Consider the following 24988-nt stretch of genomic DNA (forward strand, 5'->3'; position numbering starts at 1 on the left):
TGTAAACAAGAAGGAGTTATCAGTATTAAAAGTTTTAGTACGAAAGTTTACCTCAGGCTCATTCATATTATTTATATTAACGCTCGGGAACCTATGAAGCATGGGGACGGCCCCCACTCCAGCATACTTGTTCTGGGGACATCCCCGGGGACAAAACGTCAAAATACGCCCTAAATACATCCCGGGGGATGTATTTTATACGCCTGAATTTTTAATTATTTTCAAATTAAAAATACGTTGAAAATTACTGTCAAATACGTGTTACCTCTATAAAATACATTTTTTAAAAAAATTGTACCCTGGAAACCCTAGCAAAAGCGGCGCCCCCCCAGCAAATTTTCGTCCCTCTTTCTTCTCGCCTCTAGTAACCTCTCACGCCGATGACCATGGGCCCCCGCCATCGCGCCGGCATCCTGCTTCACTGCCGATTGGGTCACTGCTGTGCACTAAGTTTGCGCCGCCATCAGCCCTCTGTTTCCAGTTTACAAAGCCTAATTCTCTATATGGGAAGAAAATTAAGTGACTGGGCAGCACAATTAGGTTCACAAGCCCTAGTTCTTTATATGGGAAGTAAATTAAGTGATTGGGTAGCACAATTTGGCGTTTTAATTATTAATTTCTTAGTTTTATTTGTACGGGTAGCGTGACAATTATTGGGTATTTCGCAAGCCCTAGTTCTCTATTTGGTATTTGCTTAATTCCTTTTTTCTTAATGAACTATAGATTTTAATATATATATATATATATATATATATATATATATATAATATTAAAAAAACTAAAAACTTACTATTATTTATGTATCGTATCCTCATTTTTTTAAAATCGGCGTATTTACATCCCTGTATTGTATCGTATATATATTTCGTATTTACGGCTGCAATTCAATTTCTCATGCTAGTTATAGGAATCCAAGCCTAAAAAAGCAATTCATAATGCGCTAGCAATAATAAAAAATGCAATAACCTATTATATTTGATAAATGTTTATCGAGAAGTTTTCAGTGAAAAAGAGAACAGCCATCACCACCACCAAAAAGGGCAAATGCAGTGTAGAGATATGGACTAAAATCTGAAGTCGAGCTCTATACAAATGTCAAGAAATCTACATCAAGAAAGTAGAACATTCCCTATATCTAAACGAATCAAGTTCTATATCATTCGGATCAGCACAGGCAAAAAAAATTGACATATGCACAATAGAATTGGATTTATACAAATGTCTACTTGTTAAAGAAAAGGCTTCTCTTCTTCCTCTTCTTCTCACCAGCCTGCATTATTTGTTGGAATAATAATAATAAAGTCTCCCAGAACAAATTTAAAACATATGCTGTCGAGTTAAGTAACAATGTTCAATAATACAAGTAAACTCGTAGAGATTAACACCACGATGTTACATCAGAACCAGATGATTCTCTATATGCCAAGTTATGATAAAATGATGTGTGGTTGCAGGAAAGTTGCAACAACCGTCACATCTACGTTACAGATAAGCTATTTTATCTTTTGATAATCCTAGCAAACAAGCCTACACAAAGTCAAACAAAACCTAGCTTACAGAAAAGAATAGAACAAAATCGATTCATAGCAAAGAAGTTGATACAGACAACTACTTAAGAAAAGCAATGTAAACAGATAGATTGTAAATATAAAGTGCGATTAATCAGTAAAAAGGCAGATACTCTTCTACGAAATAATTAAATAGATTGCACATGTGAGCACACAATTTGGTGATGGGAGTTCCAAGGATTGCTGGTTATCACACAGCGTCTGATGAAAATTTGATTATGTACTTTTTACATTCAATTATCCACCCACTTGCAACACACGCCATAAATTACAAATCCTGTGCAGAAATTAAAATATTCAACCACTTCCTATCAATTTCCTAAGGCTTTGTGAAAACAAGAGCTATAATCAAATTTTGCTTACATGCAGGACATGTACAAAATCTGAAAAATATCTCATGTATGATTTATCGCAGAATTAAAAGGAATACAAAATATACCTTTAAGATGAATAACCTGAAGGTGAGAACAATAGTGTCTCTTGAGCTGAAATTTTTAAAAAGAAAAAAGAAGGATCAGGCAATGAATTGGAAGAGAATATCCGCTACTAGAGATGTAGAAAATACACTTGAAACATCTCAACAGTTAGTGCTAACAAAAGCTTCATTTGATAAGATGTAGGTTCGGATGAAAAGAAATTAGAAAATCATAGTAAGTTCCAAGTCTAGGGGATATCCACATCCCTAATCAATGTACAGAACAAAAAGAAACAAAAGGCCTTACTAACAAAGTCTTGATATATCATCCAAATGCAATTGTTTGAACTGTAGGAAGAGATTTAAAGAAAGACAAGTATTGAGAAAATATATTTTTGTCCATTATAAAAGTAAAAAGGCACCCCTATACATATGGGGAGCATAGACTAGGTTACAAATTACAATCTTATAAGGATCTACATACCATATAAAGAAACACAAATATTTAAACTCTCCAACACAATCCGAATAGATTAGGAAGCAAACTATGATGCATATGTAGTTATGTACGGAACATGTCTAAGAAAAGGCACCTGTTCAAAATCAAAGCTGCAAAGATAAATATAAATATGGACTTATAATACTCATTGAGCCACTATCCTTCCCCTAAGATCTATAAAATCCAAGCATTGTTTATGTTCTTACATATTAACTTTCCTAAAACCTTTTCAGTGGCAGAAGCCTACATATGCCAGGAAGCATTTACCAACTGGTGTGATCATGGCAAATTTGAACATTCATAATGCTAAACTATAGCTGGCAGCATTATTTCAATTTTTTTTTTCACAAATGTTAGCTTTCAGTGAACCAAAACCTAAGCACGGGAACGGAAACGAAATACGCATACAACATGATACGGGGCCGAACATTCTTTTAATATTTTATTAATAAAAAAACAAACAAAAAGAGAAGGAAAAAAAAAAAGAAAGAACTGTGTGTGTGTGTTGGCCAAGCTGTAAGGGGTTAATTTCTAAACCCAAAGGTCTTGGGTTCGAGATAGCAGAGGCCTGGGATAGCATTCCACTTGCACAAGTAATAAGAGGTTGTATGTTACTAACTCAATCTATTTTTAGAAAAGGTATTCTATTATGTTTATTAATAATTACTATGATATTATGTAAATCATATAAGCACATTCATATTAAAATAAAGCAAATAACTAGTTAATTATATAAAACTTATAAATATATAACTACATAAAGCCTATATTAACTTTATGAAGGCCACAGCCCACAATAATCTGCCTAAAATAAGCCCACAATTTAATTAGTTTAGGGTTTAAACCCTAAAGTTTAATCAGTTTAGCAGCGGCAGTTAGAGGCGCAAAAGCGAGCAGCGGCGGCATGGAGGTAAAGTGCGACGCATACGTGAAGAGCCGCTGACCCAGAAAAATGATTCCCAAACAAAAATAAATAAATAAATAAAATACATATTTTTGGTATTCGTATTTAATACGTCCCAGTATGAGAACGGCACCAATATTGGCACCCCCATGCTTCATAGACCAGAAGTAATAGCTTTTTAAGGGTTAATTGCAAACAAAATCACCATCATGGGCCCAAATTTTATTCAGAACAGCACTTTCAAAGTGTAGCAAATTCAGGATAAATTTGGGAGTGATCTCAATTGCAAAAAACTGAAAGGTTGGGTACAAATTTGCTACTTATTGAAAGTAATGTTGTAAACCAAAGCTAGGCATATGGTGGTGATTTAAATATGCAATTAACTCTTTTTTTAAAAGCTTTTCATCAAAATTTGTTCTTTCTTATTTTCCAACCTTAAAGCTGCAAAACCAGCCAGAAAACTTCAGAAGATACTCTACCTAGTACCTATTGAACACAGCAAGTTACATAGCACCAATCATAGTTTCACCACGCCAAGTACATTTTATTAAAAAAAAAACCATCCACCGAAAACTTACCCACTTATATCTGCCAAGCTACTGTCAACTCTCAAGATGCGTTCAGCACCATGAGAATCACCTATAGAGAACTCTGTTGGACTTCCATATGGAATAGAGACCTAAATTTAAGAAGAAAAAAATAACGACAATCAAGATACATGTTCATAATACAAAGCAATATCAAACATATTAATTATTAGATACTTGCAAATTAAATTAGAGTAAAGAATATGATAAAATTTCCAGGATAGATATAATCGTTGGTAACAGATATTTACTCAGTATACGTAAGCATGTGGTATTTATTACAAAACTGAAACAGGTTATTGGTGTTATACACAAACTTCGGCCGATTTTTGGTTTTGCATACGAACTTAAAAAGTGATACAGAAATACATGAACTTAACAATTGTTCTAATTTCACGATTGATATTTTCACCCAAATTGAAACTGACGTGGCAGACAGATGTCATGATTGACGTGGCACTGTTCAAATCAAAATGAAAAAATAAATCAAAATTAAATTCCTTTTTGATCGAATTTATATTGTTCCTCTCTCTTCTCTGAGTTCTCTCCACCCACCACCATCTCTCTCTCTCTCTGATCTGAAATCCTTCGTTGACCATCACCATTTAAATTCAGTCGTCTTCCACAACATCAAGCTATGGATACTCCAGCAGCATTTCAACGTTTAATCAACCACCACTTATCGGCTTTGTGTGCGCGCTATCGCCGGCCACCTCTCCTCTTCGGCACACAACCACCACAGCAACTCCGCACCACCACTTCACAAATTAAGTTTAAACCCCACCCCTGCCCCTTCGTCTCCACCTGGCTACAACATGATAGTGATTGGTGATTTTTTTTTAATTACCATTCATCTTTAATTTTTAGTTGAGATGGGTTTGATAGAAGATGAGCTGGGGTGGAGGAGTAGAGACGGGATGCAGCGACAACTTTTAGAGGAATTTTTAAGGTGGCTGGATAATATCAAAGAAAACTGATGTGTGTTCATAACACAAATTTTGTAATTACAGAGAAAAATTACTGTTCAGATGGTTAGAAGAGAGCGTGTCTGGAGAGAGGAGAGAGGTTTAAGGTTAAGAAATTAGTTATCATTTTCTGTCATTCAAAATGACTTCGTTTTAATCCGGCCAAAGTTCGTGTATTTTAGCGCCAACAACCCAAATTGACATCCAAAAGTGTATGTAAATTTGTGTTTCTACTTTCGAGATAATAAAGAACAAAAAAAAAACATATGAAGTAGAACGATTTGGTGTACATTATTATGTACAACAGGAATTTGAAGTACAAACATTTAAAGATAGAATCACGAAAGTATGTGGATGATCCATTGATTGTTGATGATATGCCTACTAATGATGAGTGGATAACAACCCAAGCCCAACTAATGAAGATGTTGAAGCAATAATGCCAATACCTGAGGTGGAAGTTCTCGTGCATAAAGAAAGAGAAAAAGAAATGAACCAAAAGGTTACTTTTATTCTTTAACAAATAAGGTTTGATCATATTCTACAAAAAAATAATATTTAAATTATACGATCATATAAGAAAAGGGTAAAGTGTCCAATCAAACTTTGCATTCATTGATGAGGAGGATGTGGAATATGATTTTGAAAGTCAGGATGAAGATGAAGATAAAGGAATGGAGTTGGAGATGGAGATGATTCAAGCTTCTTGGACATTTGAATATCTGATTATGGCTAACAATTATGACTAATAGACTTGAGTTTAAGATTTTAAAGACTTAATGACTTATAATAAGTAGTTAAGAACTTTTTTTGTGTTTTCATACATTTTCTATGCTCATGTGTTTTATTATATTAGTAATAATAATAATAATTTTATGCATTTTTATCATTTACGGCTTGACGGGCCCTAAAAAACTACCTCTAGTTTAGGCTTAAATCGCACATTGAAACCTGCGTAATAATCATGAAATACAATAAAGCAAAGGACATAGAAAATACATACAATTGTAGATGATGAAAACTTCTCAGTGACTACACCGCTGGGACCACTACATTTTATGCTGTAACCGTCCCTTTTAATCGTCAATGTAGCTGGCTCCCATATATCAAGATATCCAGTCTTGACAATGAAAGGACAAACACAAAAAGAAAACAGATCAATTAAAAGAGCCCTTCAAGATTATGTCTAACAAAATAAAAATAACAATACAATCGCAGCCAAGATAAAGGTTAACTAACATCTGTGAGGTTAAAACATTGGGTTAATTTGAGCCACGCCTCAAAGGATTTGCCTCAATAAAAGATACAACTCCAAATTTTGATACTACAAGTACTTTTTAATTTACCATATATTGCTATCACACAAGATGCATCTGAAGATAGATTAATGAACCCCATTGAGCACTCACAAGGTCACAATAATGAAAATTGTGGAAAAACCCTTGGGTCCATTTGTTTGGTACGAATTCTATCATGGGAAAGTAATGCGATCCCAAAATTTAAAATTCTTGTGTTTGGTTGAATTTTTATAAAAGAAGGAAAGTAATAAAAATCCTGATAACAAGGAAAGTAGTGCAACTTTCCAAGATTTTAAATTCCTTTTCCCCATTCCTAGGATCTTACCTATTTGCATATTTAACAATCCCTCCGTCCACAATAAGTATGGTGTGGATGGGAGGGCACGAGTTGTAAGAAAATATTGGGAGATGTGTATAAAGTGGAGAAAGGGCCCCACCAAATTGATTTGTTAGGTAATTAATACTCCGGCCGTCCCTCAAAAGTTTGCCACAAGGGGAACGGCACAAGTTTTAATAAAAGTCGGTAAAAAGTTGTTTAATGGTGGGGTCATGTACAAAAGTAGTGTTTAAAGGGTTGTACTTATAAAGTTGATGGTGTGGTCATGTACAAAAATAGAAAGTAAGAAAATTGGGGGAAACTTTTTGGGGACAGAGGGAGTAAATGTTTTGTAAGATAGGGTTTTTTTGTAAATAGTGAGAATGGGGTAAAGTGTAATGGTATATGTCCTAAAATGGAAAGGCCGCACTTATTGTGGATGGACGAAAATGCCAAAAAGACCACACTTATTGTGGACGAAGGGAGTATTATTTTTATTATTATATTAAAAAATGTAAACTATAATAATAATAATAATAATTATTATTATTATTATTATTATTATTATTATTATCAACTAACAACTTATTGCAAGAAAATCTTAGTTAAATATTTAGAACTATGAATCATACTTTGTGATGTATCTTATTCTTCTTCTTCTTCTTCTTCTTCTTCTTCTTATTATTATTATTATTAGGGAATGGGGGATTGAGATTCGTGGAGAAAATACCACTAACCTACATGGCTTGCAGATAATTAACTCAAAGAGATCAGAAAAATGACATTGTGATTCATACCGCCAGGGATAGCTTGTAAGAAGCATGACCGGTATAAAGGTTCCTCTCAATGCACCTTTGCATTTCAGTATCTGCAAGAGAGAACTTAAATTACTATATAAAAATCACAATAGTAAATCTTTATCAACTAAACAATAAGAATGCAATTCCTTAAAGACAGTCATGCAGACATAACTCATTAACCAAGTACTGAAAAATGTGTACCACAAACAGGACCTGACCAATGTCAGACACAATTTCAATGTATTTAATAACATTTCCAGAACTGAGCACTAAAATACGTATCACAAGGAAACCAAGAATTAAAAGAGCTTCGGGAAATTCCATGACAAATAAGCTTAGTGTTTAAAGCAAACACATTCAATCACCATAAAATTGAGCACTACATCATTTCAGCATGCTTACATATTTAAATCCTATTCTAGAGGCCTGGTAACAATTCTCAAGCAAAACTGCTTTATTTCCAGCTTGTCAATCCTTAGGAGAAAGTCTATTGTGGATGAGACAAGCAGAAGCTTTTCCAATTGCTTTCTTACCATGCTGGCTCAATGTAAAGTTTAAGAAATACAAATTTGTTTATAGAGTTAAGAAAGTCTGATATGCTAAACCTTCAACTAAAGGCCAAACTAAAGTTATGACTTGGTAAGAATGCATTACCACAAGTAATTTTCCTGTGCTCATTCGCAAAGACCTTCACAAGTTCACCCTGAAATACCCAAAAAAGGAAAGGGACATCAGACATTATGTGCAAGAAAATCCGTCAATATTTGTTGCCAAGCACACTGATAACTGACATAGAACTAATATTAATTTTCCCAAGGATGACTAGGCTTAGAACTTCAGCTATTCATTTTTAAGAGCATATAACTCATGGAAACCTTTCTATGGATTCATCAAGTCCATCTCCACCATTACTTGAGGCATACATATCTTACTCATTAAAAGGCTAAAACGCTTTCAGAAAACATGGGCAAATAAATACTTACAAAAGTGCAGGCTTGGCAAATTAAAACAACTAACTCTTAAATAGATACCAAAGAAATAAATCTAGCATTAATTTGACATAAAATTTACCCAGTAGTTCAACCAAAATACAACAGGTTTTTGAATTAACTATATCTTTCCAAGTAACATCATCTTCAAAACTCCAAACCTTTTCCCCACAAGATAGTAATAGGGATAACTAAGCATAATTAATGATAGATTTGACTTCTTATGTATATCCATAAACTCCAAATTATCATAGTTCCTCTTGTTCTAATACTTTGAAAGGTGACATGTTTTTATCTCAAGATGATCTCTGCACAATGATTATGTGAAAAAAACACCTAATGAGCTTGCGTAGTCCAATGTTCCAAGTATTTTTGGGTACCAGTGATCAGACCTGATCAGTGTGGAAAACAGACAGAAATCGACCTTTCAAGAAGCCCAATGAAATAGTTGTCTCACAGTTCCAGGTCTCAACTTCTGCTTCCATATATGATGCTAAGTTGCTAACTAAACTTCCAAGAGTGGAAAATATAATCTATATCAAGGAAATAAGAAAATAGATCTTGCTAATGTTGATAAAATTGTTCACTTGTGATTGGACACTTGATAAGTACATATTATATATTCCCGAAATTAGCTTCCACAGAAATTTAATGCACGTGTATTTTAGTTTCTTAGCTTCCCCTTGTAAATACAAGGCAAGGGGACAAGATCTCCAGTAATGTAGGAAAGCAACTAGTACTTGCAGTTTGATGATTGAGTATTCAATAGTTTCCAGAACTGTGTTTGAAGGAAGTTTAAAAGGAAATAGTTTCTTTGTTTCCCCTTATAAATGCAAAAAACAAGTTAATGGAACTACGTCATATTTCTCATCAAAATATTTGAAATCCAGAAATCACAAGTTTCAACAGTACACTTTGATATGTTTCCAAATGCAATGATGCAGCTACTTTCAGGGGGATAAAAGGCTTATCCAAGTTACCCAATGTCCAATCAGGATAAATAATTTCAGTATTTATGGCCACAAGTTAGTTTGCCAAATCCAAACTATCTAAAACAAAAATAAAAGACTACAGTACCTTCCGTTTTCTATCATCTAATGGCTGTACTTCAATGGCCAGACAAGTATCAACATCATCTGCAGTAACAAGATAATTCGGTTGTTTTGCTCCTGTCATGAATAATTCGCAAATTAGATGAGGAAGAGCTAAATTGAACTAAAACCTGGATAATACTAAATGAATACCGTCAACATAACGAAAAGATCCATCTTCCAAATGCCGCACCCACTGCAAATTCAGGGGAAACTTATGTGATTAGATCAGAACAGGCACAAACTACTGCAATTCAGGAAGTGGCCTACTACTATTGCAAAAAAACAAGTTTCTACAGAAACGACAGCTGAAGCACCTCAAAATTACAACTGGTTGTTCCATTAATGGAGTATCCGCATGCTTGTAGTTGCTGACCAGGAAAAGCTTCACCTGAAATCTGCAGACCATCTATTGCCGGTAGTGGATCATCATCTGCAGCTGACCATCATTTGCAATTTTTAATTTGGTGACAACTATACCATGCTCAACGCAGTAAGGAAACTGAAATCAACATGTGCAGACCCTCAGAGAATGAGGATGAGGGTTCCTCAAGAACCGGTGGTAGAAAAGGAGAAAAGGACGAGTTGGGATCATCAGTCGTAGCTGCAGTGTTGGAATTCCAATTAGCTGAGTGCTCTCTATCACTCAGCATTCCTCTATTTTCAGGTTCCTCAAACTCACTACTTCTAACAAGGTCACCAAATGTGACTTTTTTACTGACTGTAGCATCATTATTTCGAACATTTTGCAGATCCACCTGGCTGTATGCAAGCTGGGGAGGTACTTCACGGAATGCTGTGTTCCTAAAGAACATAGATGCCCTTTTTAAAACTCAGCAAGAGAATCAAGAGAATATATCACAAACTTACAAAGTTCACCGGACAACAGTGATAACTAATCTTACTACATTTTCGATAAGATAGGAGCACATGTCAGTTCATTTTTGCATGATTTAAGGAGAATGCATTACGCTGATGGTGATGAGGAGCTCACTACATGTTGATAAACTGCTCTAAACTTCTTATGGAACCACAGAACAATTGAGTAAATTTTTTCTAATATAAGATAAATGTCTCTTTCTCAGGAGAGGTTGTAAGAGTTATCCTTAAATACACAAGAAGTTGCAGAAAAACTGCTTGATGATCTCTCTGTGGTCTCCCTAAACAGAAGTAATGGATTGTAGCTACGACATCTGAGGACTGAACTTTCTGCCAGAGGCAAGATATGCATCAGAAATCGTAATCAAGTCAAATTAGCACTTATTACTTAATTAAATTTAGTCAGAAGTTGACAAATTGTCGGTAATAAGTCAATTTGCCCAGTGGTTATACTTCATCCAGAACTGCCCCCATTAATAAGCATTTTAAGAGTGAGAGATGACCATGCATTCTAACTATAAGAGATATCAATTAACAATGCCCATTGGACCTGGTGCATATATAGAACATTTAAACTTTATAAACCACATCATCAAAGCAGAGGACTGGTATTGCACAAGCATTCCAAATTGCAGTAGTTGCTATCAGTTACCAAATATGACAAACAATGTCAAAAACCATTAATGCAACCAGACCTCCAAAGAAGATTGGAATGGCATATGCAGTTTATAGTTAGAATCCAGCAAACCTGCTTCCAAGAGATAGATGCCTCCCCAACTCGTGCTCTGAATTCTTCAAGTTCTCCAGCCCACTTTGAGGAAGACCCAAAATATCTCCAACCATTGCAGACTGAGAATCTGAAGATTGCATCTTTCCATCAGAATATGTTTGTTGAGGAACCAGTTCCAATCCCTTCTTTATCTGGCAGGGGATTCAAGAGTTTGAGATATCAAATATAATAGTTTGAAAAAGGTACTTATCGAAAGAGTAACATTAAGGACTATAGATGCTTAACATCATTGAAAAGGAATGTAGGTTTCTTAATGCCTGAATGGATTCACAATTACTTAAATTATTATCAGTTAGGCACAAAAATGAGGAACCCGATCCAGGTATCCAACTACCTTTCTGTTGAGACAATTGTACACTGAAGACAATCATAACAAGAATATGGGAAGATGAAACCCTGAGTTGTCAGAGTTTTTTCCACTGTTCCAAAGTTCAGACAAATTAAGCAGATCACTAGTCTGTACATGCTACAGAAAGTATAGTTATGTCCATACATGAGAGAATCAATAACTAGAAAATGTAAAAATATATGATAAATACATAGTAATTACTATACACATATCTCCTCTACCACTTGTCCCAAACCAGTTCTCGCATGTCCCACCACTTCAACCCAACTAAGGATATTACATCATGCACCGGTCCTACCATTTAATATCTCTCATATTCAGAGCCGTCTTCACCGTCATCCCCAACTCCGTGTGCAGCAGTTCCAGTCTGGTGACAGCTGGCATGCCAGCCCATACCTATCTCCCGGATCTCCAACACTCCTATGCACTAATCCTGTACTCCATGACCCAGGCCTCATTCTCATGAAGGATACAAGGACAATGCTATTTTACTGTAGTTATATTTCTTCTGTCGAGAGCACCCTTCACTTAAATGAGAACTGCATCCAATCAGTTCAAAGTAACTAAATTTACAACCATTAAAAACTCAGGCACCAACTCAAGCGTTCCAGAAGCTCTTCAATCCAATTGCCATTAATCTAAAATGGTGCACCAAGTAGGTTTTATTAATTAAGTAAGCATACTAATGGCAACTATACCTCATTAGGATAAACAGGTGACTGAGTGAAATTGGATGAATTTATTTCAGAACGCCAAGGTGCAAGCTGATACTCCGACTCTTTCAGCTTTCCCTACATACCAATTTACCAAAAGAAGTTACCCAAGAAACATGGAGATGATGAAGAAGAATGCAAAATCAATCATTGGCATCTCGATGTACATCCCTTCTATCTAATCATTCTGACCCTTGAAAGCATACCTCAGTCACAAGAAGCTGTTCTTGTAAATGTCTAAACAAAACCTGCAAAGACAAGATTTCAATATAGTTTAATAGTAGAGAGTGAACCTCAAATTTAATATTCAGCCAAACCACTTCCATTTCATAAACATCTCTAGAATACAACAAAGTCCAATAAAAGAGTATGAAGTACTATATCTATGCTCATAAAACCCAACTATGAGCAGGTAATAGTGAAGAACATAACGGTTTAAGTACGATTCACCAAATTTTTTGCTTCCATAGAAGAAAAAAGTTAGCATGTTTTAGTCAAAGTTTAGAGGTTGGGATTTCATAGTGCAGATGTTGGATATAAAATCTATAAATCAAATAAATCCCAATCATTCATACTAGTCAGAGAATTAAATTCATGATATTACGAATTTAAATTTGTCGTTATGTTCAATTGTATTTCTTTAATCTGTATATTAACTTGATCATATCAACTTTGCTAGGATTTTCAATTCAGAGTCGAAAAAATCCTGCTTAGAAGCAAGCAGTATGGGACAAAATTTCCAAATCCATCTGGGAAAGGATATAAGTATCTTGAATGCAATTTTTGCAAACAAGAAATTAAGGGTGAAGAATGAAGGATCATCTTGCTCGCACTCATAAGAATAATAGGGCTTGTCCAAAAGTCCTGGCCAATGTAAAGCAAGAAATGTTGGACTGCCGGATAAACAAAAATGACGGGAACAATTTGATGATATGGTACTTGATTCTAGCGCACACTTTAGAGGCAGTTCGCATCCTGCTCGTGAATCTGACGGTGACAGAAGAAGCATAAGGAGAACAATGAATGAGTTTTGTGTGCATGTGGATGACGATACTACTCAGGGTCAAGAGAAGCAAGCTGCAAATCCGCCACTAGCTATGTCTCAAATGCCAAAGAAGCAAGAAGACAAGTGGTAATGGACATAGGAAGATTTTTCTTTGAAAATGAGATTTTTTTCAATTGCATTGAATCCCCTTCATTTGTGAGCATGTGTAGGTCCATTGGTTTATATGGTAAAGGTTCGAGTCCTCCTTCCGGACACGAGTTGAGTACATGGGTTTTGAAGGAAGAAGTCAAGACAATTGACGTGCTTGTTGAAGAAAAAAAAAAACTGCAAAAAATAGTTGTTTGATGGTTGGAAAGACATGAGAAAGGGAAGTTTAATCAATTTCTTGGTCAATAACCCCCACGGTATAGTTTTTCTAAAGTTTATTGGTGGTTCAGATGTTGTCAAAGATGCCAATTTGCTATTTCATCTTCTTGATGGGATTGTGCAAGTTGTGATTAATAATACTAGCAACTACAAGACTCTTTATTGGACACCATGTAAAGATCATTGTAATGATTTGATGCTCGAGAAGCTTGAAGAGCTACCACAACACAAGAATGCATTAATGAAAGCAAGGAAAGTGGACAACTTTATCTAAAACAGATTTCGTTTATGGTGCCATCGATACAACTAAGGAGAAAATTGCCAAAAATTTGGGGGCATCAGCTTGGAGATTACAAAGAAATATGTGATATCATTGATGCAAAATGGGAAAATCAATTGCATTGTGATTTACATGCTGCAGCATACTATCTAAATCCCTGGTAGTAATACTCTCAAAATTTCTCCAAACATCCTGAAATTAAGAAGGGTTTGTTGTGTTGGATGGCTAAATTGATTCCACAACAAGATCATTTACAAGATGATCTTCAAATGGATACGTTTTGATTGTGTTTACTTGGGCAAAATACAGCATTGGCAAGTCTCAAAACAAGAACCCCTGGTAAGTACTAGCTAAATTTAATTATGATGTTAGTTATGGGTATAAAATTAACTACTTGATTTGTATATGATCCACAACTGGAAATTCATGGATTCAATATGGAGATAGAACCCCCAAAGCTTCAGAGCTTTGCTGTGAAAGTATTGAGAGTTTAACATGTTCAGCTTCATAGCGTGAGCGTAATTGGAGCCTGCTCAACCATGTATTAATTTTTTATTTTGTTAAAATTTTATCAAATTTAAGTTTTTCATACTTATTAATATAAAGATAAGAAACCATTTGACTACATCCAAGCTCAATTTCTTGGGGTATATCATGTATAATTGGAGGCTGAGAGAAAAACACGTCAAATTGATAAGTATTGGGGAAAATATAGACCCCTTGAAAGTTGATCATTTGGCCTCCGACGATGAATGGTATGTTGGTAAAGGGAATAAGGTAAATGAAAGTCTTCCAACTGATAGTGCTGCAGTTGCACATATGATTGAGGGAAGTGCATCTTCATCAAGGACAAGTAAAAAGAGAAAGAAGAGCACAAATTCAATACGTAAACTTTAATTATTAACTATAAATTGAAAAAAAAAAAAAAAAACTTATTCTTCTTTCTATATTGTTTACATTTACTTACATTGTATGAAATTTAGGACAAAGTAAGAGGCATGAATTTGATCTATGAGGAAGAGACCGAATGGAAGGATGAGGATGAGGATATTAAGGAGAACAATGATAAAGATGAAGATGAGTGAGATGTTTAAAATTTTAAATATTTTTGATCATTTTATAACTTATAAACCCTTAATTTATATTTTTTTTATTGTTATTATATGTCATTTTATAATTCTTTTTACTTATATGAATTTTTTTTTGTCTTCATTATGAGGCTTACTCAATGTTGTGAAAAGCTGAAGGCAGGATTGAGGCGTTTTGCCTCGTCGAGGCGAGGCGGTAAGCCTCGAGGCGTAAGCCTCACACCGAGCACAAAAAAAAACTCGTAATCATTTTAAACAACAAATAACATCATTTAGAAATAAAAAAATATAGTATAAATTATGGGTTTAAAAATCTTAAAATAATCAAACTAAAAGCTGAAAATATATCAAAAAAACTAAATCATCCGGTTTGTAAAATATTTAAAATTTTAATCATCTCTTCTTGTTGTCTTGCGTCTGCTTTGTTTTATTTCTTTGTTTTCTTGCGTCTGCTTTGTTGAGTATTATATTTATACTATAATATATTTATTTAGGTTATGAATCTTTGTGTAACATAAGTGGCGGCTGAAAGTGGTGGCTGATGGGCTCCTTTAAGAAAAAAGTTGCGGCTGAAAGTGGGTTCTATTAAATTTAAAAATACTAATATTATCGCCTCAACATAGCCTTAATACAGCTTGAGGCGCCGCCTCAAACAAGAAAGGCGTGAAGAAGACTAAATTACATATAAGCGTAATATCGGATCCTATTATCCACCGCCTCGCCTCAAGGCGGCCGATTTTAGCGCTTTTCACAACACTGGGCTTACTGCCTCGACTTGCCAAGGCAAAACGCCTCAAGTACACCTTATGCTTTTTACAACATTAGTGTGGAGGGATGAGGAACCCAACCAAAGAAAACAATACTAGAGGACATTACTCCAATTGTAAATATTCTCCAGTTCCCTTATAACCAAAAAGAACAGCACAACTACTACACATAACACTTGCTTTCACTTATGAAACCAACAAAGTAGGACGAAAATTTGGAAGGGTCTTGTTTATCATTCACTCTTTTGCCCTGGTGTTTGCAACTTAAGACACACAACCCCAGAAACTCCAATTCGCATAAACCACTGATAATGTGACCAGATAGACTGCACTAAATGAGAAAGCTCATCTAAAGTATTAAAAATTTCTACCCAGGCAATGGCATCAAGACAAATGCAAGAATAACCTGAAGGGAATGGCAAAATCACCTTGACATTACTGACAATGGACTGTGCATCTGCAACAGGAGGCTGAAGAGAATACTCCACAAGAAGAGGCATCAGCGAAGTCACAAATGTTGATCTTTCTTGTTGTGAGGCCTGAAAGAGAAAATTGAGCCTGAATACATGTTTAGCTAACATTTGTAGAGAGGGAAGAGCACACTGGAACTGTTATTTGAACTTAACTATCAGTTATTTCTTAGGGTGCATTCACTTTGGTTGTAACCACCTTGGAGTGGAAAGGAGGAAGAAGAAAGGGTGAAATTCTTTTTTACAGAAAATGAGGGAAAAGAAATGAGGAATTTAAAGGGAGAAAAATAAATTATCCCTTCTTTTCTTGTGACAAATTTACAACCGAAGTGAACACACCCTTAATGTTATGCAGTAGGGGAACAACCAAGCAGCAATTCATCAATATGCAGCAAGTGCAGTGTAACTTAGACAAGCAACTTGAAAGATCGTGCGGTAGTGGGAAAATCACAGGAAGAAAGAAGTGGATCAAAGAAACAAATGTAAATATCAAAACAACAATGTAATAGATAATCATTGAGAGGTCTACTACAAAATGAAACAGAATTAGAAGCTTCAAAATAAAAGTCAACTTTGATGTTAATAACATATACAGTTGTACAGGTGAAAGTATAGTTTCCATACAATTTTAAGAAATTTACTGAAGTTACACTTTCAACAAAGACTGATAATAAGCCAAAAGGAACAAAATCTGCCTACTTATACACACTAGCCAGGAGTATTTAAATGATACACATACCTGTAATGCATATGTAAGACGAACATTCTCCTCCATTATGTCTTGTCTGTACGAAATTGCTTTAGAGGCAGCAAGAATGAGATCCTGCTGTTGCTGATCAAAGGCCTATGAAGAAACACAATAAAAAGTTTTCAAAAATAATCAGATTTCGAGGTGTCATAAACAGAAGCAACAAATTCCTGCTTACCAGACGCATATAAGATATACGCTTCTCCAGGGCAAATTTCTCATTGCGAATTTGTGATTCCTATTTTAAAAAAATAGATTAATGAATAATATAAAGATACAGCCAAGGTTCAATCAAAATAACACATTGAGAACTGAGAACAATCATTCTTTCCTACCTTCATTGAAAAGTCTGCGAGATGCTTTCTTAATTGTGAAATCTCCTCTCCATGTTCCTGAATCTTTACTACTATATCCTACACACACAAAATGATACCAGAGAAATGTGTGTGTATATGAACAGTATATTCTAGCTTTTCTCTCTTCTTAATTATTTCAGTAATGTAGATCCGACCTCAAACTCATTGGCTCACTGTCACCATTTTGGATTGGCAAAAGCTAGGAATAATCTGAAATTATTTTGGTAAAAAGTTACCTGCTTTGAAGAACCAGTATTATTATTAACATCAGAAACAGAAACCAAATCCCTTCCAGAATATCTTAACTCTGAATCCAGATTGCCTTCTTGCTGGTTCCTACAAAAGAAAAATACAAATTACAACCATCGACATGCAAACACATCACACATGCGTTTGAAATACCTGTTAGGGGTAGATGTCATAGATGGTGACATAATCTGAGCTACACCAGAGTTTTCTGACGCAGCATGATCACCATGAATCATGTTCAATGGTCCATTCATATTGTTATCAAATTGGTTCTCAGCGTGCATTTGCATCACGTGATCCCTATTACTTCTGCTAAGATCTGATTGAAGAACGGAATTTGGCATAACATTTCCCGAATTGATGACCACATTTCGCCCTGCCAGTTGATTTTCTAATTGTAGAACTAGTTGATCAGCTCTACTTGGCACATTAAAATGGTCGGCCGATCCACCTGACTGATAATTTTGATATTTTGCATAACCCGATTTCTACAGTAAAAGACAATTAAACAAAGAGAGTTCAATAAAGAGCCTACATAAAAGTATGCAGCATAAACTTAATATAAACCCACGTAGTACAACCCATACATATTTAAAGGTTTGGGGCTCTCAATTTGATAAAAGCTCTTAGAAAAATGTTTAAAAGCCTTCCAGTTTGGGAACATGCATCCTCCATAAACCCTCGGATTCTTCACAAATTCTCTATGTTCAATTTCTACACGAAGACTTCTAAGGAAACAAAGAATCTCAAGTACCTTGAAAGAAAATATCAGAAGATAGCTTTTACTAGATTTCCAATAAACAACGCTAGGGGAAAATGCTGAAAGTGACTACCTTCTTAAATAGAGAAAATTAGGAGAAAATGCTTCCATGAAGTTCAATCAGCAATACAGGTAAAAAAATAGGGCATTATGCATATGAGATGATAGACGTTAACTGTGCTTGTTCATTCCACAGCACATTCATGAAATGACTAACAATCGCTAATGACTTATGTATCACACTTATTTAGTTTCTTCCATAAAGCAACTACATGTAAATCTTCAAATTCTTCAAGAATGTCAAAAAAACCATATAATATGGTTATACATTGATGACTTAAACCCATTATGTTGTCTCTATTTTTGGCAAGCAAATTAAGTACAACTAATTATTCTTCTTTGTTGGAGTTGAAGACTTCAAATTATATATTCTAAGGTAGAATTACCAGTAAAGTGAATAACAAAATCAAATATATCATGTTTCTGTATGACCAAAAATCGTCATCTCAAACCAATCTGCTTGAGTAGTTGTACAGTAGTTGGATGTAAAAGTAGTAGTCTTGGTATTATAAAGAACAAAATCCGTCCAATCAATGAATCTGGATATCCAATATAAGTCTCCAATGAAAAGATTTGGTTACAGCTAAACCATTTTTTGGAACATCGCACCAAGTAAAGAGACACAATTCAAATTTTTGATTTACTCTTCAATTGGAACCGGAGGCATCAGTCCCCAAGTTTATAAGTAACTTGCATGCAATGCTGCTCAAGTATTTATGTAATATTATACCACAATCCAAAAGTGAATGGTTTGCCATGGATCCATAATTGTGAGGTAAAGAGACAATAAACTCAAAGGACTAATGATACAAATTGAAAGACAAAGGTAAAACCTAATAAAATACTAATAATTTTAGACTAAACTGATCTTGTTTACCACACAATCTTGAAAGAGCTCTTACATAGTTCTCAAGTTCGTCATTTTTTTTCTGAAGCTCAGATCTCAAACGATTATTCTCTTCCACCTGTGAATAGGAAAACATGAAATGATAATGCTTGCTTTATACTGCCACAATTAACAGGCTCATAAAAGACATATAGCAAGTAGAATAGAGTGGAGTTGTACAGGAAAAACTAATGAAACCAAGTAAAGCATAGATTTTGGAAGCTTATGTTATGACATTTCTATAGATGCACATTGAATTAATATCAATTTCAAAATTTGTTCCAATGCCAACTTAATAGTTGATGCTTAGTATTGACTTGGAAACCATAGGCATGATACTGAAAATTATAGTGGTGAAGACTCATAGGGATTCATGAGTCATCTAGGAAACAAGAAGGTTGAAAATAGTATTTATGATATAGTACTAGTATCACCTTTGTAAGCATCCAATTACTAAATCATATTTTCAGAGTTTAAGTGCTTTAAATCAAAGTTCATTTTGGTTTTCCTTGATTTCCCCATAAGAACCTTGGTCCAACCATGTTTGAAGTATTATGTTCCAAGACTACCCAATCTTTTCATGCCTATTAATCTTAGTTAGCATCAAGTAGTATCAGAGTCAATCAGTCTTGTGAACTAATGGTTGAGGAAGGCGATACTGCCGCTGCAACAAGTGGAGTCACTAGGGAAGAGTTTTAGGATCAGCAACAAAAAACAATGTTGTAAAAATTTAAGGCAGACCTGAGGCGTTTTGCCTCGTCGACGAGGCAAGGCAGTTGAGGCATAAGCCTCAAAATGAAGCCAAAAAGAAATCCATATAAAATTTTAAAAAATATATAAAACATACAGCAAACAAAAAATATAAATTAAGGGCTTATAAGTCTAAAAATCATCAAAATAAAAGCAAAAAATATTTCATTAACACCAAATTCACTAACAAATATATAAAATTTCAAATATCACATCTCCCACTCATCAACATCCTCATCCTTGTCATCATTCCCATCCAAACTTGTTGGCAATATCTCATCAATATCCTCATTCCCATCCTCCAATTCGGCCTCTTCCTCATTAATCAAATGCGACGCAAAATTGTGTGTGTGAAGCTTGAACATGCAGTTTTTTTGGTTCTAAACTTTTACTACATTAGTTTTGCAGTTGAAACATAAAAATCAGAATGGACTTGTAATTTTGATATAAAATTTTATTGGGTTCCTTATTAATTAAATATTGGACCAAAAATCAAAACCATAAACCATAAATTTTCCTAAACCGCTTCTGCTAAGCCTCGCACCGCCTTGGCAATTCAAGGCGCTCGCCTCTCACCGATGTGGCGTACGCATCTAAAACCACCACTCAGGCAGACGCCTTGGGGCAGTTTTGGACCATCTCACCCTGAAGTTCAGATATTGGTGTGTTTGGTATATAAGTTCAGATAAGGGGTGATAAATAAAACCTACATAAATAATATGGATTAAGTGAGATTATTATTATTTATAGGTGTTTGGTAAGTGAGATATAATACTAATATAACTAATATTGTTGTTTGGTAGAAAAGATACAACTATAAATTACAATTTTAACCTTGTATAAATTTAAATAAATAATAAGAAAAAAGCAATTTTTATTTAATCCCCAACCCCCACCAAATGCCCCCACCCCCCCAAAAGTTCATCTTCTTCCAATTTTGTATCTAATCCCCAAATGACACCCGCACAAGACCCCCCCCCCCCCCCCGGACAAAGATTTGTGAAAAAAGTCCAAAGCTCAAAGATTTGCAGAGCACCCCAAAAGAAACCCCAGGTCTTGCAAACTCAGAAGTCAGAACCCAAAAATTCAGAACCGAAGGGTAACTTGAGAAAGAAAAAGTTATCTTGCCCTTGTATAAATGACGGTCTGTCTATACTATTAAGATGGGGTACCAAACACCCATATAAACCATTTACTAATTTATCTTACCTTATAACCCCTACCACACACTACCTAAACATGCAGATGGATTTTCTGATGAAGATAAAAGGTGTGACCATTCCACCAAGCCAGATTTAATCGCACACGTGATCAAGAATCGGGCATCAAGATATACTTTCCCGAGATTAATTAAGAGGAACAACTACAATAAGTATTAACTGGTTAAATGAAGTTGAGGAGTTTTAGTATCTTGATTCTCAAGGTGAAGCGGACGCCAGTCGCCCGCCTCAAGGCGAGGCAGCCGCCAATCATCCCAAGCCGTCCGCCTCTATTGCTAATCCAGGCATGTACACCTCCTAAGGTGAGGTAGCTGCTCCGAGACGGAGTGAGGCAGTTCAATAATAATGCCCATTCAGATTATCTTTTGACCTAATTAAATTTATAAGATATTTTTTGACCTAATATGTATATATATAGAGAGAGAGAAAATGGGTCCAGTGAAAATGGTCAAATGTACTGAGAAATGAGAATGAATCTAAAACGTTAGATATTCAAATCCTATGGCTGATATTAATTTATTCAAATTTATCGTGTAAAAAAAGAGATAATGAATAAGTCAGCATAAATCTACAAATAAGCCCATATATTTACGAATAAGTCAGTATAAATCTACAAATAAGCCAGTATATTTAAGCCACTTGTAAGTTGTAATGCATGAATAGACGTTCAAACTTGTGTTCAAATCCTTCAAGGGGCGAAAATTTCACCATATTAGCTGAATACGATATTCGTACATTACAACCAGTTTATTCATACATTTATATTGACTTATTCATTATTCTCATTTCTATACATGCATCGCACAGACGCTATCTGCTCATATGAAGAAATTCTTACTCTCATCCTCAAACTTCGCCCAACGCCACACCGGAAATTCTCAGATACTTTATACTTTTATTTTGATGATTTGAAAACTAATAAACCCTTAATTTATATTTTTTGTTTACTATATGTTGTTTTATATTTTTTATAAATTTTATGATATTTTTGTCTTCATTTTGAAGCTTACACCTCGACTGCCTCGCCTCAGGTCATTCTTAAGTTTTTTCAGTTTTCACAACATTAGTGCTATCAGGCAGCAAATACATGACAATTCAAAATAAAATAGAATCACTTTTGGACTACCATATTCCTATTTTCATATTGAATTCAGAACTTAAGTGAGTGGTAGTTACTAACAGGCCAAACCTAAATCGACATTCCAGAACAATACAATTAAGAAAGTAATTAATACTTCGGAACTCTGTTAGCAGGTCATCAGATTTCAACATAGGCATTTTGAAATTCTTGTATGGCGTATACAGGGCTATTAAATGTAACCTCAGAATGAAGTGAAGTGATCAATGCAGCAAAAAATGGTTATATCTGACACTAGGATATCAAACAGAAATTTAACAGAAGCCTATGACCTCATAAGAGCAGTATTACAACAGAATAATTTGGTATGACCGCTTGTGCAAACAGACTTCCAACCGAGAGACTATAGCTAAAATCTTAAAAGGATAAGCACAAGATAAAGTAGCCTATTAATAAATTGAATTAGTGATAACTTGATATTACATAATTTTCACTTGCATTAGAACAGCCTGGCACATATGGTAGATTAATTAAAATACATAGGAATACCTGCTGTTTAATGGTGGCTTCAGCAGCTTCGACTGCTTTCATAACCTGAAATAACCCATCATTGCCATTGATACTGTAGGGGTCGTTTACCGTCAACCCCGCAAATCTACTTTCTAAATTGCCTTCCCCATTCTCCATGACTCTTTTTCCTTCAAAATGGGTAACCTACATCAGTGAAGGAAATAAAAATGAAATGCAATTTCAATAGAGAGGTAGAAAGGGACACGTGAAGGAAGATACAGCATTAAAGTTACAGATAAATGCACCTGGTTCCTCCTTCATTCAAATGAAATCATCTCGTTGATCTCCTATTACAAAAAGCAAAAAACTAAAGGTTTCAGAAGCTTTTGATGTTAGACTACAACGTTTGACTGTATTGATCAAGCACCCAGCAGAATTGATCCCTCCAACCCTACACCTCCACGATTATACAATCATCTTATGGAATGTTGCGATTATTTATTAAAGAAATCGGAGTATTCTTCAGTTTGTGGAGAAGCAAAGGCAAGAGTGAATATAAAGTTTGGAGAACTCGGCAAGAACTATATTTAATTAAATTAACATGAAATGACTTTGAATTGCAAGGTATAGGAACGATGGTTCTCAGACTAGCAAAAGTAGATTGCCGGCAGTTGAAGGCGTCTGACGGCAGCATGCTTCATGCTTAGGTTACATTTAATAGCCCATATATACGCCGTACAAGAGTTTTAAAATCTCAACGGGTGTAACAATTATGAGATGCATGCCTATGTTGAAATTTGACGACCTGCTAAGCGAGTTGTGAACAATTTATTACTTTCTTAATTGTATCGTTCTGGAATGTCGATTTAGGTTTGGTCTGTTATAGCGTAAGTTTTGAACTCAATATGAAATTTGAATACAACAGTCCAAAAACAATTCCAATTTATCTTGAAGCGTCACAGTATTTGCTGCCTGATAGCACTACCACATGCAGTGAATACTGTGTTTCAAAAAGTATAATGCAACATATAGATTTGTCACTGATGGGTGCAATATGAATTAAAAGCTAGGAGGCACCGGTACGAGAACGAAAATACGTCAATATCCCAAAAATCACAATACGAATAAGTTTTGATTTTTATAATTTTTTTATAAACAATATTAGTATATATATCATATAAACTCATTCATAACCAAATAGAGCAAATAACTACTTAATTCTTAAAACTTAGAAGTCCACAAATCCAAATAAAACATACAAATATTACTAAATAAAGTCTAGTTCCAATTCAATACACACTAACAAACTACTAAGTCATGAAATCTTGTTCTTCCTCATCCTCCTCCCCATCTGGTATATCATCATTGCCCTCTTCAGTTAATCCACGCATACCCACCCACTCCCAATTCACCAAATTAAACAATCCATTAATCTTAAGCATACCCAGACCATAAATTACAAAATGGAATAGTGCGGGATTCGCGGTACTCCAGAATTCAGTCCTATCTCCAAATATCAATTAACCCACACTTTAATTAACCCACACATACCACGAATGCTCCAGAAGGCCGCAGCGGTCCAGAACGGCGGAGGCGGCGACCAGGACGGCGGCGGTTGCGACGGCGGTGAACGATGCTAGGATTCTTTGTCGCGGGAAGGATTAGGGTTTATCAAATGTGGGAGATTGGGAGAATGCGTCCGACACCCGTATGTAGCGTTTTCTGGTTCTCCTTTTTTTTTAAACTTTGTAATCCGAAGAAATTCGATGGGGAACACTTTAAATCGTAATTATATAAATTATTTTTTAATTAATTTTATTTTATCAAAATTAAATCAATGGTATACTTCAAACTATAATAATCTCAACAATTTTTATCAGTTATATATTTAATTTTTTGTTGAAAACTATATTATATTGCCTTATTATATAAGTTTTTATTTGATGAAATTTCATAAAAAATGATGTGGGGTTGGAAATTTTAGAAAAATAATAAGAAAAATATATATGTATGTTTGACATAAGATACAAAGGAGAATTGATACGTCGTATTTCTTGTCAATCATACATTGAAAAGATTTACGAATTTTATAGGAGTATAAATTTTTAAAATTGATGGGTAAAATTAAGACCACATCTATATATGAACATCATCTCATCCAAACATTCGAAGACTTTTAAGCATCATCTTGTTTGTAACATGAAATGTCACATTTGACTTTTGTACATCAA

The 24988-nt window shown here is 34.8% G+C and overlaps 1 protein-coding gene across 7 annotated transcripts; it reads right to left on the reverse strand.

Annotated features, from left to right (window-relative positions):
• Nucleotides 1-1065: 1065 nt before the first annotated feature.
• On the reverse strand, nt 1066-24517 carry LOC131004975 (uncharacterized). 7 transcript variants are annotated; one of them, XM_057931747.1, is made up of 23 exons: nt 24309-24513; nt 23063-23101; nt 22797-22945; nt 19216-19278; nt 17647-17981; nt 17481-17580; nt 17224-17301; nt 17067-17126; nt 16880-16984; nt 16099-16209; nt 12370-12411; nt 12149-12241; nt 11060-11232; nt 9956-10236; nt 9750-9871; nt 9586-9628; nt 9419-9510; nt 8007-8055; nt 7350-7420; nt 5942-6058; nt 3965-4065; nt 2008-2053; nt 1066-1270 (listed from the first exon to the last, which is right to left on the reverse strand). In XM_057931747.1, the coding sequence occupies exons 2-23, from the start codon at nt 23076-23078 to the stop codon at nt 1223-1225; spliced, it is 2295 nt and encodes a 764-aa protein (XP_057787730.1). In that variant the 5' UTR covers nt 23079-23101; nt 24309-24513; the 3' UTR covers nt 1066-1222. The 7 variants fall into 7 exon arrangements, with proteins under 7 accessions (XP_057787730.1, XP_057787734.1, XP_057787731.1 ...); XM_057931751.1 differs by having other exon boundaries at nt 22797-22961; XM_057931748.1 differs by having other exon boundaries at nt 9750-9865; nt 23063-23104.
• Between the last annotated feature and the right edge of the window lie 471 nt (nt 24518-24988).

Source organism: Salvia miltiorrhiza, unplaced genomic scaffold (assembly GCF_028751815.1).
Source record: "Salvia miltiorrhiza cultivar Shanhuang (shh) unplaced genomic scaffold, IMPLAD_Smil_shh original_scaffold_478, whole genome shotgun sequence".
Classification (NCBI taxonomy): Eukaryota; Viridiplantae; Streptophyta; class Magnoliopsida; order Lamiales; family Lamiaceae; genus Salvia; species Salvia miltiorrhiza.